The sequence below is a fragment of the Notamacropus eugenii genome, chromosome 2 (assembly GCF_028372415.1).
Source record: "Notamacropus eugenii isolate mMacEug1 chromosome 2, mMacEug1.pri_v2, whole genome shotgun sequence".
In the NCBI taxonomy this organism is placed as follows: Eukaryota; Metazoa; Chordata; class Mammalia; order Diprotodontia; family Macropodidae; genus Notamacropus; species Notamacropus eugenii.
The window spans coordinates 119522000-119540912 of NC_092873.1; the positions used below are offsets into that span (position 1 = coordinate 119522000).

The 18913-nt window shown below is 37.4% G+C and overlaps 1 protein-coding gene across 1 annotated transcript in view; it reads right to left on the minus strand.

The window, feature by feature from the left end:
* CILK1 (ciliogenesis associated kinase 1) overlaps positions 1 to 18913 on the minus strand; it is a 67013-nt gene that overhangs the window by 45855 nt on the left and 2245 nt on the right. Inside the window, exons 2-4 of the mRNA XM_072642453.1 lie at positions 14579 to 14633; positions 2876 to 2997; positions 641 to 720 (exon numbers count right to left, since the gene is read on the minus strand). Coding sequence (XP_072498554.1) covers positions 641 to 720; positions 2876 to 2997; positions 14579 to 14633 — 257 coding nt within the window. The remainder of the gene's footprint in view (positions 1 to 640; positions 721 to 2875; positions 2998 to 14578; positions 14634 to 18913) is intronic.

The following is an 18913-nucleotide window of genomic DNA, read 5'->3' on the forward strand; positions in this document are numbered from 1 at the left end:
AGCCAAGGGGTGGGTGGAAGTTGCAAAGAGGCAACTCTAAGCTTGAAAAACTTTGCAATAGGCAAAGCTGCCCAGAAGGGAAATGGGAAGCCTCTGGAAGAATTGGGTCCCCTTTCAATTGAGGACTTCAAGAAAATTCTGAATGACTATTTGTTAAATTTGGCGTAAAGAAGATTCTTCTTTCATTGTGTATTGGATGAGATAGCTGAGGTCCCTTTTAAAGCCTGAGATTTTGTGATTTGTGGGTATAAGAACAGCGATGATGATTTTGACTTCAAAATGATGGGCAAAAAGAATTACATTTCTAATATATAAAATCAGAGGACTCAGTGCCTTAAACAGTACACATGAGCCTAAAGGACCATGATGTCTATGGCTTCCTCATTAACATACCATGTAGCTTTGAATTGGTAATAAGTCTTGGATGCAGAAAAGCAACAGTAATGTTAAAGGCTATAAACGTAAGATGTAAGCACATGGGTATATGACAAATGATCACAAAATCCAGGAATTAAGGAGGTGACAGACTCAAAAGTCCATCAGCAGTGCCTTAGCCATCCAGTACCAGTGCTTTCCACACAGGATACCAGGTATGTCACTACACTGTGAATTAAAAGAATAATTGCTTCAAATGACTTACCATGTTTGTGGATGAATGCAAGTCCCTGTAGTATCTGGTACATGATATTCCTAATAGCAGACTCAGGAAACAACTTGTTTCTGTATTAAGTAGAGAAAGAAAAATCAAGTTAGGTTAACACATAAAAATCTATTGCTTGTTTCTGAGTTCTTATGGCAACACTAGGCAAGGGGTTAAAGTAACTGTTCTATAATAGAGAAACAGTAGAGGCCTTTCTAATAACATCAGGGGTAAAACAAGGTTATCCATCATCACCATCACTATTTGCTATAGGCCCAGAAATACTAGCTAGAGCAATAAGATAAGAAAAAGAAAATGAAGGAATAAGTACAGGCAAAGAACAAATGAATACATCCCTTTATGCAGATAATGTGATGGTTTATCTACAAAACCCTAGACTCCTCTAAAAATTGACTGACATAATTAACTTCAGTAAAGTAGTAGGATATAAAATAAATTTACAAAATAATCCTTTTGCATACTACTAATAAAATCCAACAGAGAGACAAAAAGAAATTCCATTGACAATCATTACAGAATGTATAAAATATCTGGGTTACTATTTACCATTACACTGAAGAATTATATCATTACAACTACAAAAACTTTTTATAGAAATAAAAGAAAACTTAAGTAAATTGGATAGGAATTAATTGCCAAGATAACAAAAAGGATGATAATATTTAAACTACTTTGTCTAAGGATACGTTATGAAATGAAAAAAATTATTTTAAAAATTCATCTAGAGGTACAAAAGAACAAGAATCTCAAGGGAAATAATTGAAAAATGATAGGAAAGAAGAGGATCTAGAAGAACCAGATTTCAAACTATACAATAAAATGATAATCATCAAAACAATTTGATAGCAGTTAAAAGAAATAGATAGGTTATAGGGTTGCCAGAGAATAAAAGGAAAGTAAAAAAAAGAAAAGGGAGTCATTAAAGCATGTTTTAAAAAAGCTCAGAAGATAACAGAAAGCCAGAAAACACACACACACCACACACATTCACACACACACCACACACAGATACACACACGCAGACCACACACACACCACACACAGACACACAGACACACACAGACACAGACACACCACACACAGACACAGACACACACACACACATTCACAGACACAGACACAGACACACACACACATGGACACACACACAAACACACACAAGCAGGGCAGCTTTGAAACTTGTTGGATTTATTGTACTCCTCTAAGGAATAGCAAGTCATATAAAATAGAAATGCTTCACAGTCTATGTTGTATATAGAAACACTAATTTTATTGGGTGTTTAAAGTTCAGAAGATTTTTTTAATTTTTGTTTTAAGTTTAAAATAAATAAAAAATTTTAAATAAAAAATTTGATCAGTAGAATAAATTAGGTATGTAAGATTTATAAGCAATGGAAACATAGGAGCATAGTGTTCACTAAACTCAAGGACACAAATTATTGGGATAAGGACTCACTATTCAAGAAAACCTGCCAAGAAAATTTAGGAAAGCAATCTGGGAGAAATTAAGCTAAAAGCATCTCTCACCGTATAAAACAATAAGCTCCAAATGGATACACAACCTAGACATAAAAGGTAGTATCATAAACAAATTATAAGAGGATGGAAGAAGATAACTTTGACCACTATGGATAGGTGAAGAATTCTGGACACAACAAATAGGGCTTTAGTGACCTTAAGAACTACCATCACCTAAGATCAGCATCACCTATAGCAGGTGGATTTCTTATTACCGTTCTCTAGGCATTTTAGCAATTAAGGAACTGAAAAGAATGAGGGTACTTTTGAATGTATATAGTTTCTAAGGAAATAGAGCGATGCCTGTTCCCTTGGAAATAATGACACATTTATGTGTTCAGTTGGATTAGATGATGAATGTTCTGAATAACCATTAAGGAACAGGCAATTTAAAGATTTTTAAAGTGAACGTCTATTGTGTCATCTTGAGTCTTTTCCTTTAAATTCTTGATCTCATCTTCACTCTTTCAAATAATAGGAAATTTCAAAAGTACCAGCCTAAGTATCTTGGTTATTAAAAAGGAAATCTATAGTCTTTATAAAGTGTTATAAAGTGTTTAGTGTAGCATCTGGCAAATAGGAGGTATTTAATAAATGTTGATTGATTGATGGATTAACTAGAGTCAAGCAACAGCAGCAAAAAGGAAAGCATCCTTGTGAGAAATTCTTTTCTAAAACAAATTCCCCAAACTGTACCTTTCTTTCATTAGCTGATAAAGGTTTTCCTTCATGTATTCAAAGATAAAATAAAGATTATCATTTTCCCTGATGACTTCTTTCAGTTTCACTACATTTGCATGGTTGAGTTTCTTTAAAGACTGGAAAAAAAGAAAGAGGAAAGATTTTGGTTAGAAAAATAAAGTCCTTTACCTTCTACTTTACTAATAACATCTACTATTTATAGTATGCTTGAAAGAGTGCACATCACACATATTATCTCATTTGAACCTTTGAGGTAGATAATACAGATACTACCCCCATTTTATAAATAAGGAAATCAGTGGGGGTGGCAGGGGAGGGATGTTGAGGCTGGTGGATAACTTGAGCTCAAGAATTCTGAGCTGTATCACTGCTAAGGCTGTTTGGGTATTGCCACTAAATCTGGCACAAATGTGATGAGGTCCCACAAGCATGCATGGGGAAATCAGGCTGCTAAGAAGAGGCAAATCTGTCCAGATCAGAAACAGCAAGTTAAAGCTCTGTGGATGATCAGTATTAGTTACTACTGAGCCACTGACTGGCCACTGTACTTCTAGCTGAGGCAAAACAGGGAGACTCAGTCTCAAAAATAATAATTTTTTAAAATCTAAGGTTAAGAGAAATGACTTGCCTGTGGCCACACAATCAGCTATCAAAGACAAGTGTCAAACCCAGCCCTTCCTGACTTTAGTCCAATATATCTTGGTACCCTAACTTCGAGTTGTTTGGTTTTTTTTCACCTTTTTTCCGTGTCACAGACCCTTTTGTCAGTCTGGTGAAGCCAATGGACCCCTTCTCAGAATAATGTTTTTAAATGCATAAAACAGAACAAAATAAAAAGTAAACAGCAAATAACAAAAGAAAACTAACAAGGAAGCAAATAAAGATGTACAACTCTCAACACAATGCATAGGGTTTATAATACAGGCTTTCTTGAAATGGAAACTTATGGCTATATATTTTGAATCCTATCTTATGTTCTGCCGTGCACATGACATGCGTTTTCCCCTTATTTTGTATTTAATTTTCAATATTTAAGTTTATAATATGTTTATTTTTATTTTCTTATCGTGTATTTAAGTTTCAGTAATAAAAAAGCAAAAAGATGCATAAAATAAAATACACAGGATTATGAAGCAATGCAATTATATTAAAACATAGCTATCAAAATATTTTTAAAAACAAGATTCTGGAACTCAGGTTAAGAATCTTTGCTATAATTCTATAGCCATAAAAACACTATTTATAGCATGTCATTATTATTATAAATGGAAATTTTAATGAAGGAAATGTTTCTTTGAGATCATTAATAACCTTCCATGGAATAAAGGTATTGACAGTCCACACTGTAAAGTACTTACTTGGTCCTTAACCGTTACAGAGTGCCCCTTATTATGTGCCAGACAATGCACCAAGAACTGCATTATAAGCTTACGTGACTGTTTCCAGATGTAGGAATCTGGAAATAACTAGACAAGAACCAATAAAGAAAGCTGCCTTTTTTTTCCCCAGCTGCAGATATGGCAGCTGCTTCCTGCTGAGATCATTAGCTAAGTGTTTGCATATACTTTGAAGTAAGAATGGCTGGATACAGCCAAGGCAGATGGCCAGATTCTTAAGTCTTCCTCCATCTTCCTCTGTGTATTTTATTCCATGCACTGTGCTACCTCTTCTCAAGCTCTGTAAGCTTTAGGTATGCAGGAAACACTAAGAATTGTATGGGAGGGAGAAAGGATGGGGGGAAGACAAGGAAGAAATAAAGAAAGGAAAAACAATAGAGAAAGAAAAAGAAAGAGAGAGAGGGAGCTTTCATGACCCTAGAGTGACTGAGACGAACCATTTGCCTGAGAAACAGGCAAGAATGAATGAATGAATGAAATTGTATTTTTAAGTACTAACTATGTGCCAAGTGCTGAGATAAGTACTGGGGATATAAGTAGAAAAAAAAAGTAAGACACTTCCTTCTCCCAAGAAGCTCACATTCTAATTGAGAGAGATCACAGGTAAAAGAAAGTTTGGCTTCAGGATGGGTAGAAAGGCCCCGAAATTCCTGAGGTTTATAACTAGGGCAGCTCCAGGGTTCCTCAGGTTGCATCCACAGATTCGATAATAATGACAGTACTACTGATGGCTGGCATTGATAGGGTGCTTTAAGGTTGGCAAAGAGTTTTTACATGGGTTATCTCCTTTCAATCTCACAGAAACCCTGTGAGGTGTTACGATTATCCTTATTTTACAAATGAGGAAACAGAGGCCAAAAGAGGTTGCCCAAGGTCATATAGTCAGCCTCTAAGGTAGGATTTGAGTTATCTTCCCTACTTCAAGTCTAGCACTTGATGTAATTTATCCCCTATATGATTTTTATGACAATGCCAGGGATCTTGGGAGACAGGGTAAATGGTTATGCCTGGAGGACCTTGGAGGTAATAGCAAGGCACAGATGATAGGTCTTCATGATCTTCCATCTTATTGTTAGGAATAGAACTGGTTGTTGCCATCTATTTCAAACAATGTGATCAGTCAAGCAGCTACGATGGGTGCTAGCTGAGGAGGGGGGTCAAGAGGATAAGGGGAAGGCACTCCTGTTGGTGGACTGGTTCAGATGGGGATCAGGAATAGTAGAACAGCCTAGAACACAGTCTTCTGCTTGCTTAGCCATTCTGCTTTCAAATCATCTGTATATTTAGTGATGAAGATTAAATCTATTTTTTTTTATCAGTGGTAGCCCTGTAAAACAGCAATAGGTCAGACACACTACAGTTAGTAAAACCCATCAGATAAATTAATTTTCTGTGTCCTTTTGAATTAGGTCCTCTTTGAAGAAAGCCAACAAAAAACAAAGCAACCCTGACCACCCGGGTAAATCTTTTAACTTGAAGAACATTTTGTTTCTCATGGAAGAGGGTCAACTATATTAATAACAATATTAAGAAGTCCGTTGGATTGTTTTTCATGAGTTATCACAGAATATCATAGGGGAAAGGGGCCATAAGGAATATCTGATTGTCCAAACCCCTGATTTTCCAAATTAGGAAACAAACCCAGATGGTAAAATGACTTCCCCAAGGTTTCACAGTTAGTGAGAGTCACACTGGAACCCAGGTCTCTTTGAATCTTAATCTTGGGTGCCTGTTCTACCATGCCATGCTGGCTCTGTCATTCTGGGTAAGAAAGAGGAAAAATTAAGAAGTTTTTCCTGAAGAATAAAATGTTGAAATAAATCATATCTGAGCACAGAAAGAAACTCAGTAAAAAGGGAGATGACCAGGGTTTGGTGCTTGGGTGGAGGTGAGGTTTATACTCCTATTAGCCAGAAAACAAGGCAAAAGGTAGTTAGTGAAACAAAAACAAAATTTTAAAAAGCAAAACCAATCTCCTTTGAGGCCTGTTCCCTCAAAGACAAACTCTTGCCAAGGCACTTTCCTGGCAGTTCAGCCTCATCTGCTTGGCCCAGCCTGCTTCTCTTGCCTGGAATGCCATGAATTAGCTGGACGATTCTACCTCCTTCTTGGGTTAGGTTCCTTGGGCTCCATGGGTAACAGGCATAAACAAAAATCAACTTGCAAATGGCGGCTCAACCTCTTCACTGCTTTCTAATCACTTTTTTCCTGCCTGTTGGCTTAAAACAGATCACAGGCAATAAACCTGATGTCTCAGAATAGGGAGACGGCCCAGAGGAAAATTAATTCAGAGACAAATGAAGTCATGGACAGAGTATTTTCCAAGCAGAGGATTTTAGTCAGGGAGCAGAGTACCTCTAACTGTTGGCCTAAGGGGGACATCATAAGCTAAGATTGCTTGTTTAAGCTGAAGAGAATGGTTCCTACAGAACTATACTTTCGAGAAGAATTAACGCTTGGGGGCAAGTTATATCCTATTTTCATCTATTTGTAAAATACAAATGTGCATGTGTGTGTGTGTGTGTGTGTGTGTGTGTGTGTGTCCATGTGTGCACTCATATTAAATAGTATTTCCAGGAAGAAGGTCCCTCTCCTTGGCAGACTGGGCTGTCTTGGGCATATGGGGCTTCTTCTGAAAAAAGGATCATTGTTCTTAAAGGATCCAGTCCAGTCTTCTGGATGATTCGGATGTCAGCTATCGTTAATGAGAACAAGCTTTTATCTAGTAAGACATGGCACTTGGTGCTGGACCAAACAGTCAAAAATTGCTTATTAAGCACCTACTATGTGCCAAGGAGCTGGGATACAAATGTACAGAATAAAACATTTATCCACCACCAAGTTGTTTATTATATTCAAATGGAAGATGAAATATCTGGTGTGAGGAACAGAGAGAAATTTAGTAAGACTGAAAAGTGTGGGTGGGAGGGGGAAGTCATTCATAAAGGATGAAGAGGAAAGGAAGGCACTATGCGTAACCTTCCTCACGAAGCCTTTGCTGATCCCCACAACCTGTAGTCCCTCGTCCCAAACTACCTTGTATTGAATTGCATGGTATTTATTATCTTTATCATTTGAGAGACTTATTTGCATTTGTTCTCCATCTTTGAGCCTTTGCACTGACTGGAATATATTCCCTCCTCTGTGACAGCTGAATATACACATATGCATACATACATATATATGTATACATACACACATATAAATATATGTATATATACATACATATGCACATGTCTTTTGGTGGAGAGTGGGTTTTGTTTAACTGTTTGGGTTTTTTGAGGTAACTAGGTGGCTAGATTGCCTGGAGTCAGGAAGACCTGAGTTCAAATATGACTTCAGATGTTTACAAGCTGTGTGATCCCAAGCAAGTCATTTTAATCTCTCTTTGCCTCAGTTTCCTCATCTGTAAAATGCGGATAATAACAATAATAGCACTTACCTCCCAGAATTGTTGTGAGAATAAAATGAGGTAATAATTGTAATGTGTTTATTGACACAGTGTCTGGCATGTAGTTAAGAGTTATATAATTTTTAAAAATTTGTTTGTTTATAGGTTTTAGCTCAATGTGAGGGAATGTAGCATGTCAGGAAATGACATAAAAAATACATTGTTTTAAAAATGGAAAAACAAAGGATGGGTAAGATTTAAGACAAATAGAGAGAGAGGAAAGCAGTTTAGTCAAATAGAAAGATTTGAGCCATGAGTCAGAGGCAAGAATGCACATGAAGAGGGCACACACAAAAGCATTCAGTAAGCTATACTAATGTGCTAGGGGCAGCGAGGTGGCTCAGTGAAGTCAGGAAGACAAGAGTTGAAATCTGACCTCAGACACTTACTGGTGGTACCCTGGGCAAGTTGCTTCACCCTGTTTGCCTCAGTTTCCTCCTCTGTAAAATGAGTTGGAGAAGAAAATGGCAAGCTACTCCAATATCTTTGCCAAGAAAATCCCAAATGGGGTCATGAAGAGTCAGATATGACTAAAAATGACTGAACAGTGTGTTATAGTTTACATTAATAATATGCTGTTTCCAGTTCAAAACCTCTTCCCTGCCTATTTCCCAAGTCCCAGTGTATGCCAGTTCATTCAAATTCTGATTCAGCCACTGCCATTATGCTTGACTTATATGGCCAGATGCCAGTCATGACCTATCCATTTGGACTTTAAAATGTGCCCATTTCTTCTAGTTTGTTCTAACTCATATTTTGGCTTTGTCTTCAGGATTCACACTATCTGCCCTCTCCCAACATAGGCTGACCTTGGCTGTGACCTTGGGCCTGTCTAGTGCTTTATCTGCCCTGCCCCACTGGATTGACCTGGGTCCTGCCTTTAGTCCCCTAATAACTCATGAAAACCTGACTTAAGGTATAAAAACTCAGCTAGGGGATTATGATCTGTAAAGTAATGAAAATTATGGCTCATTTTGAGGGCAGGGATCATAGGAGCATAGATTTAAAGTTAGGAAGAATAGGTCACCTAGCCCAATATCTTACAGACAAGGAAACTGAGACTCCAAATCAAGGTTCCATAGTAAGTCACAGAGCAGGCCTTCAAACCCGGGTCCTAAGTCCAAATTCAACACTTATTCCACAATACCAGAGTTCATTAGCCTTTTTTCTGTCCTGGCCCCTGGCCCCTTTGACAGTGTGGTGAAGCCCATAGACTCCTCAGAATAATATTTTTAAATGCACAAAATGAAATAGATAGAATTACAAAGGAAACAATTACACTGAAATAAAAATATACTTTTTCCCCGTCCGACTTCATGGGCCGCAAGTTAGCAACCCCTATACTACACCATGTGTGCTACTGTTTTAGAAATGTTTGTATCTCCAGCATGTCACAGAATACCTTTCACACAATTAGGTGCTTGATAAATGTTGAATGATGGTTGCTGAATGAATGAATGGTTACCTTAGATATTTAATGATAACTGAATTGAATTAATGCCATTATTACTAAAGATATTTGCACAAGTCACTTCTCCAAAAACTCAAATATTTCTTCTTTCCTCTACCAAGTTTACCCAAGTATGAAACCTTCCTCCTCATTTCTTTCTGGTGACCTATTCTGGTTGCCTTAACAATTCAGTTCAATAAACACTTGTTATACGAAGATAAAAAATGAAACTGCCTTTCAAAAAACATATAGTCTATTGGAGGCTCAACATGTTCACAAATAAATAAGCTTAAGATAATCTGAGAAGGGGGTGGGAATCCGGGAAGGGTTCATAGAGACAGCACCGGAAGTGAGACTCTTAGGGGCTGAGTTGAAGAGAGAAGGCATTCTAGGCTTGGAGGTCAGCTCTAGGGAATGAATGAAACAGGGAGAAGAAATGTCCAGTTTGAGGAAGAGATGAAAGTCCAGTTCGGCAGGAGCACCAACTATCCCTAAGATCCTGCTCCTCCTCACTAAGGTTAATTCCTCTAAATTCTTGGATTCTATTCCCTTCCAATATTTCTAGAAGTTACATCCTTTCTTCTCTCCTCCAGGTCTTCAGCCACTCTCATTTCCATGCCAATGTGTCCTTCCCATCTGCATTCAAACATCTCAGATTCCTCATTTAAAAACAAACAAAAACCCAATAACAACAAAAATCTTCTACCCCATACAGTGACTTTCATTTTTTTTTCCCTTCACTGATAAACACAGAAATAGGAAAAATTCACTATATCCAATGCCTCTGCTTCTTCATTACACAGGCGTTCCTCATCTCTTTGCAATCTGGATTCCTATTCTTCTAATGAAACAATCCTCTCCAAGGCCACCAACTACCCTGAAGTCTCTGAAACTTTTTAGTCTTCCTACTGGATACACTCCTTCCTTCACACGGTAGTCAAAGTGATTTCCTTTAGCAAACTCAAGTGTATACTTACTCTAGGATTAAAAAGTACACACTCGTTTAGTTTTCCAAAGGCTTTTATAACCAGACCCCAACCTACTTTATACATTTTTTTTGAGCTCAAGTCCCATCTGTGATATATCTTGACTATGTGATCTTGGGTGATTTCCTTAGCCTCTTAATGCTCTAAGCAAATTACAAGACAATGTTCACACAGGAGGTGCTTAATAAATGCTTGTTCACTGACATAAAAGGCAGAAAAGGTGCTGAACTGCATTAGTGGAGGGAGTTTCCCTTATCAATGAAATTACAGGTCTAGTTCCTATCCCTATCCTCCCCCAATGCTCTAGGTCTGGCCAAACTGGTCTTGCAGCTTCTCATACATGATGCTTCATCTTCTGTCTCCCTGAATTTGTACTGGTTGTCCTCCATGTTCTCTGTCCTCATCTCTGCCTTATAGAAGGCACTAATTTTCGCAGGAAGCCTTTCTCGATGCCCAACTGTAGTGCCTTCCCTCTTTAAACTGGCATGTATGTATTCTCTACATATCTATATCTATCTATCTTTCCATCCATATACACACACACGTCTGTGTATGTAATCTCTTTCCTGATAGAATATTAACTCCTTGAATACAGGAACTGTTTCATTTTTGTCTGTCCCCAGCACCTAATAAGTGTTTGGCACATAGTAGGCACTTTCATACATACTTGTTGATAGATTGGCTTCAGGGTCACCACTCTCTTCTTTGCTTCATCTCCGTTCCCTTCCCTTCCTTCATAGTCTTGCTCCCCAGGGGCCCATCACTGGCTCTCTTCAACATACACTCTCTTATCAAACTCATTTCCTTTCAGAACTTCAACAACTACCACTAAATAAATGAATTTAAAATCCATAACTGTAGCTCTAACCTCTTTTCTGAGTTCCAACCCATATTTTCAACAGTTTATAGGTCATCTCCACTTGGATGTCTCCTGGGTACATCAAGCTCAACAAATCTAAAACCAAAGTCATTATCTTTTACCCCAAACCTGCTTCTTCTTCTGACTTTACTCTGTCCACGATGCCACCATCGAGACAATATACCATTTTCTTAGCCTTGGTGTTATCCTTGACTCTTCCCTCTCCCTCACTTCTCATACCCAACCAGTGACAAAGTACTGTCAAATACACCTCAGCAATAATGTTTTTTCTTTGGCACAAGGGAGGGTTCAATCTGGGGTTAGGTGTGGAAAATGACTACTATACAAAGAAAGGGATGTCAATAAAACACATTTTAAAAAATACCTCAGCACCTCAGTAATCAGAGAACTGCAAATTAAAGGATTTCTGAGGTTCCACTTCACACCCATCAGACTTGGAAAGGTGACAAAAAAGAAAATTTATAAATGGTTGAGAAGGTGCAGGAAAACAAGCTCCCCAGTACATTGTTGGTAGAGCTATTAGTAGAATTGGTCCAGTAATTCTGAAAAACAATTCGAAACTGTGCCCCAAGAGTCACCAAACTATGCATTCTCCTTTACTCAGCATTATCAGTACTGGATTTATATCCTAAGGACATCAAAGGAAGAGGTAAATGTGCATGAACACATTTATAGAAATTCTTCTTGTAGTGGCAATGAACTAAGAGAGTGCCCACCAACTGGAGAATGGCTAAAAAAATTGTAGTATATGAAAGTAATGGAATACTGTTTCCAATGAATTATACTGTAAGAAATGATGAAAGGGTCAGTTTCTGAGAAACCTGGGAAGACTTGTATGATATGATACAAAGTGAAGAAGCAGACTGGGAGGATAATTTACACAATTGCAGCATTATAAAGACAACTCTGAAAGCACTAAGAACTTTGATCAAGGCAATGACCAATCATGATTCCACAAGACTGATGATGAAGCTTCCTACCCATGTCCTGACAAAGAGGTGATAATTTTTGGACACAGGCAATATGAGAATTTGTTTTGCTTGATTATGCATGTTTGTTATATGGGTTTTGTTTTTCTTTTTTATTATAACTTGGGATGCATGGGATAAAAAAGGAAATGCTTATTAATTAAAAATGAAAATAAAATTTAAAAAATCTCAATGACATCTCTCACTTTGTCCACCCCTCACTATTGCTATTGCTACAGTCCCTGTAGGTTCTCATCACTACCCACCTGGGCTATCATAAAAGTATTATAACAGATCTTTGCATCTCGAGGGAAAAAGGAGTAGAGATGCATTCTTTACTTTCCTATCAGAATAATTTTCTTCTTTTACTCATAGATCTGGATCATTCTTATGTTCAAAAATGGTCAGTGATTCTCCTTTGGTCCACTCTGACTAACTAAAGAAAGGCAAAAATTCTTTTGCTTTATACTCTAGGCTCTCCACAATTTAGCAGCACCCACAGCTTTCAAGGCTTGTCTCATTCAATTCACTTCCATTATTGTTACTATCTACCCAACATGAGTCACTTCTTCCTTTCCCGACCTAATACACTCTACTACACTTTCCTGTCATTGTTTATAGTATTCCTACTTCTGGAATGTCTATCCCACTCCCCTTTTCCTGTTTAATTTCTACTGCTCTTTAAAGACCCTCTCAAAAGCCACCTGCCTCTCAAAGCCTTCTCTGATCCTCCTGGATGTTAACGATGATCCCTTATATAACAATTTGTTTTGTAAATTTTTAATAATCTGTATTTGCGTCTTATCCCTCTATGAGACTTTAAGTTATTCGAAGGCAATGGTTATGTTTAATTTATATTTTGTATTTCAAATAGCACAATGTTCTCTGTACGTTGTAGACACTGAATGAATGAATGACAGAGATAGCCTCACTCTGATCCCTATTGAAGTAAGACCCTCCCACTTCCAAGCTCCTAGAGTTTAGAGGGTTTGTGAGGAGTTTGGAAGGTTTGTAAGAAATTTGGAGGGTTTTTGAGGGACAAGAGTTCCAAGGTACAAAATGGAACATGGTACAATGGGATATTTATACATTGGGTGAATGGTGGCATCACAGAGTAAAGTCACAAGAAGGAGCAGGTTGGTTTTAGACTTGTTGAGCTTGAGATGCCTAGAAGACATCCAAGTGTAGAACATGGTGCAGCGAGGAGAGGGATGGGAGGTAAATAGGTTAAAAAAGAAATGATCCAACAGGATTTGTTTCCCCCTCTCCCCTCCCCATCTCATTTCCTCTTTCCCCTTGCTGCTTCTGACTAGCACTGGACTGGGCACTGGGATAGGGTAAAAGCTTTAGGTGTAGGCTCTTGGTTGTAGACGGAAGTTGGGGAAGGCAAACAGCAGAAAAGATTTTCCTTCTTTTCTTCCTCATTGTCACCAACCACCCAGTGCAAGTGTTCATGTTCAGGGGTGGGGAGAGGATTGAAATAGGAATTATGTATGTATTGAGAAATAGTAAATATTTGAGTATTAACTCTGAGATGCTAAGAAAGTTTACATAGGCCCATTCTAACAAGGAAGGAGTTCCAGCAAAATTTCCCTTCAGTGAAAAAAATGTCCTTGGAGAATATTTGATTTCACCCTGATGAACTTTCCACTGACAACTTTCGATAATACAGGACTTTAACTTCTGGATTTAATCTACCCCTCCTCCCACTGCCAGGCTTTTAAGAAAAGGTCAAAGATATGTATATAACATTATGTTAAGGCAATCAAGACAGAGGTATACTGTGAACTAAGAAAGCTAAGAAACTGGACAACTGAAGAGTAATTTTCAATATAAATCAGGTAGATTACATTAAAGAAAAGCTATTTGGGCAGGAAAAAAAATGAGTTGTTAACTATTCTGATGCAAAGAAATGGTTAAATTGGGGCATTCATTTAGAAAAGAGAAAAATAAAGGAAAGAGAAGGAACAGGAAAGATATCTGGCTGTAATGCTGAATTAAGAAAAGCTTTCCTCCCAACATAAAAGCCCCCAAAATAGGAAATGGCATCATAGAAAGAGTTTGATACATATTTATCTTGATTATGGTTATATTTTATAGGAAATCAGTTTAGAGAAGAAAAAAGGTAAAAGATTAGAGGGAGAGAGGAAAAACAAGAAACAAGATAAGAGTCAGTTGGAAAAAAGAAAAATAATCTTTACCTCCTGCCAACAATTTTTCACAAATATTAATACTGAACCTTAAAGACTAGCTGAAGGCATTTCAGCAATACAATGAACTGACATATTTAATTTATTATATAGTAAAACCTTTACAGTGGGGTGGGGCTCTGTGTTCAGTGAGAATTAATTTATTATTGTAGATAATGCTATAATACTTCATAGTCATTACATTTATTAACTACTCTAGACTGTCAAAGTTTCCCTTGGGGAATGAGTTATTAATAATATTTAATAAATGGAAAACTGAAATTGTGTTTAAAACTAATAGTCATCGCTAACTCATGTAGACAAACTTAGCAATTAGCCATTAACACAAAAGATTTGTTCATGTATTTAAAAATACCTTAACCTCCCGAAGATTCATGCATTCCTCCCAGGAATAAAACTTTCTTTTCATTCTGAGAAAAAAGAAAAGAACAGTGTATTTAGTGAAAACTACTATCTGTGCTTCTTAAAAATTGGGGGTTTTCATTATAAGCTGGACAAAGCTGACTATCTTTTCTAGACTCTACCCAATGGAAATCTACAAAATGACTTCACCATTCTATATTGTTCTAAATTGTATTGCATCCTAAGACCTGTCAATTCATTCTGCTCTATGCAACAAAGTACAGAAGGAGATATAGTATGGTACTGTACAATGAAGTGGGCAAGGCAGGAGATCTAGCTAGTTTCAACTGTCACTAAGTAGCTCTCCAACTTTGAACAAAGTACTTAAATCCTCAGAGCTTCAGCTTCCTCATCTAAAGAGCAATAACTAGGGTGTGGCAACTATGACTTTGTCCTAGGACACCAGTGTCAAAAGGGCACACTTCTTTGTGTTTCATCCTATCAATTGGCACTATACAGAGCCACAGAGTTCCCACCTCTCTCCCATCTCAATTTTGTGGCTTACACCTATACTATCTGCTTATTCCTAGGAGTTGCTGGAGATTCTCTGTATGACTTCATTCAACTAAGGCAAATTGTTCTCCCCCTAGACCTGCCAACTGAATTTTCGCCTGGTGACAGAATTTCCAGTGATGATTCTGCCCATCTGTGACATGAGGGGGATGACCTCTAATGTCCCTTCTAGCTCTTACCATCTATGATTCTAATTCAATGACCAAGATAAAGATTTTAGTAGATCTTTAACAAAATCATAGTCAAAATCATCTTTGGTTTTAGTTATAAATCATAAATGAATCTTTTCTTCATACTGACTCAATGAGTTAGGTTAATGTTACTAGGCTAATATATGAGTTACAAGGAAAACAGGATGCCCTCTGAGTCATATTCTATAATATGAGAATAAGCACAGTAGGTGAGACTTAAATGTTGTGGACAGCCAGGAGGCACAATGGATAGAGTACTGGGTCTGGAGATGGAAAGACCTGACTTCAAATCTAGTCTCAGATACACAGTAGCTGTGTGATCCTGGACAAGTCACTTAACCGTTTGCCTCAGTTTTCTCATGGCAAACCACTCCAGTATCTTTGCCAAGAAAACCTCAAATGGGGTCACAAAGAGTCAGACACAACTGAACAACAACAAAGCATGGTAGAATGCTTTACTGCTCTAGTCAATCTGGCTTGCCTAGACCATTGGAGGCAGCTGTCTGATAGTGGCTGAGTGGTAATAGACATGGAGGGCCCATTATCCACAAGTGTTGCTCCCCTGGACAATGACTCTGGGAGTCAGACTAGAAGCATAGGGGGAAGGAGGAAGGAGATGTTGCTATTCCCAGGACTCTTGGTGTTATGTACTTATTAGATGATATTGTGTCTTGTAGCTAGCTTTCTGTGTGGATATTCGGATTGTCTCTTACTACACTATCAGCTTTTAGAAGGTAGAGGTCATATTTTAACTAAACTTTGTACATCCTCCAGCATGTGTCTCAGATTTTGCCCACAGGAGGTATTTAGCAAACGCTTTTTGAATTATATTGTATTGTTGTATTTGTTACATGACAAAAAGGTGTTTGTAGAAAACACACTTCCTACTTTATATAAGATTATATAAAGGGGCTTTATATAAGTCCCTCTTCCCCTTCTCAAATCTCTCAGCTTTCTTATGATCATAGATACAGAATTGGAAGGCCATAGAGTCCAACTCTTATTCCATTTTACAGATGAGGAAACCAAGGCACAGAAGGTTAAGTGATTTGCCTAGGGTCACACAACTAACCACAATAGATAGAATTTATATGGCACTTCATAAGCATCACCTTATTTTATCCTTATGACAACCCTGGGAGATAGGCTGCTTAGTTATTCACTTTTTACAGAAAAGGAATCTGAGGCAGGTAGGGGTCAAATGACTTGACCAGAGTCACAAAGCATCTAAGGTTGAATTTTAAATGAGGTCTTCCTGACTCTAGGTTCACTGTTCCACCTAGCTGCCTTATAACTAGTATGTTTTGAGATTTGATTTAAACTCAGGCCCTCCAGACTCCAAGCCTATCTATCTTACAAGCTTAATGCACAGTTATATTTCAAAAACAAAATTTGATCTGGGGGCACAAGCCTTTGAGTCCTGCATTCTAAATCCTCTGTAGACAAGGAGGAAGGCAGTAGTTTTCCTACCAAGCTTAATCTCTAAAAACAGAATCTTAGCTCTCCTTTCACTGTTACCTCAAATGAAATAAACAAATATTTGTCAAATACCTTCTGTGTACAAGGAACAGAGACAGACACAGTGGAAAGATACAAAAAATGTGAACCCCTTCAGGGTGTTTGTTCACTGTCACTGAATGCAAAAAAAGTAATCTACCCAGTAAATACATATATACATACACAACATTTATGCATAATAAATTTATACATACATATTTATACATGTATGTATGTGTATATATGTACATATGTGTGTATGTGTATACGTATGTAAACGTAGACCCAGTAAATAATCTACCCAGGGCAACAAGGTGGATAGAGAACTAGGCTTGAAGTCAGGAAGACTTTTCCAGAGTTCAAATCCAGCCTCAGACACTTACTAGCTGGGTGACCCTGGCCAAGTCACTTAACCCTGTTTGCCTCAATTTCCTCATCTGTAAAATGAGTTGGAGAAGGAAATGATAAACCATTCTTATATCTTTGCCAAGAAAACCCCAAATAGAGTCACAGAGAGTCAGACAGAACTGAAATCATTCAGCAACAACAAACACCTGTGTGACCCTGGTCAAGTCACTTATCCTCAGCAACTCATGAGGGGGACTGGATAAGATGGTCTCTGAAGTGACTTCCAACTCTAAATTCTTGATCCTATGAGGATGATAAATGATGATAATAATAAACATTGATATTTTCATACCCCTTTTAAGTTCCTAAAGATCTTGTTCCTCACAATTTTACAGGAGATATACATAGGTATTCATCTTTCCATTTTACAGATGAAAAAACTGCTCAAAGAAATTCATGGGGTTATAACATTACAAATACAGAGCTAGATTTTAGAAGCTATTAACTTCAACTCCTTCATCTTGCTGATGAGGAAACTGAAGCCCGGGGAATTTGCCCAACTCATATAGTTAAGTGTCAGTAAGTAGGATTTCAACTCAAATTTTCCTGAAGGCAAGTCTAGCATCCAAGTCACTGCATTTAAAAATCAAATTTTCTATTTTCCATCCTATAGGGTGAAGTCAGCAATGTTTTCTATGTAAGTCATATGGGACAGTGATCAGGGTTCCAGCTTTAATTGGAGGCCATATTTTAATATAGATTCATAACCAAAATTGTTTATCTTAAATCATAAGAGAAAAAGTTTAGCTATATTTGCTGACATGACCTTCCAGGATGAAAAATAGAAAATTTTATTTTTAGATCCTCATACCTTAGTGTCAGTTTGATAAAATTATAATTTCTTCCCTGGTGGTAGTAGTACTAGAGTATCTAATCATGGCTTATGTGGAAAAAAAAGGTTAAATTTATTTTTTTGGAATGAAATTTAGTCATAATTGTACTTAAAGGAAAAACTCCTCGCTATCATTTATACAGCGCTTTAATGTTTACAAAACACTTTACAAGTACATTATTTTGTCCTCACAACAACCTTAGGAGGTAATCAATATTCTTTTTCCCACTTTACACATAAGGAAAATTAGGCAGACAGTGGTTAAGTGACTTGCCTAGAGTTATACTGCTATGTAGTGTCTGAAGTCAGATAAGGAAAGTGAGACTTGGAACACAGTTCATGGTCATGCAGCTAGCGACAGAGCAAGGCTTTGAACCCAGAGCCTCTGATGTCAAATGACATTGTTTTTCCTACTGTACCCCCACAAAATTGACTTCCACCATCTCTGATCTATGGGTGAAGGCAAGAGATACAAAAGCAGAAAAAACGAGGGGAAGGTACAGAATGCTTTACTAAAGGATGTTTTATTTTGACCTTTCTTTCCTTCTTCCAATTCCCCATTTTACTTTACTCATTCATTCATTCAACAAACATTTATTGATACAAAACTAGGGGAGATAACTGACCTTTAATTTTCTTAGTGCCACTCAACACTTTGAGAATTTTTCCTTCTGGTATAAGTTTTCCAATTCCTGGGCTTTATTTCAAAGGTTTATTTAAGATTTTTTTCTTCCCCACAAGCCATGATTAGACAGTGTAACAAAATGACAATCCTACCACCACTAAGGCAGAAAACATAATCCTATCATGCTGACATTAACATGTGAAGATTTAAAAATCTAATTTT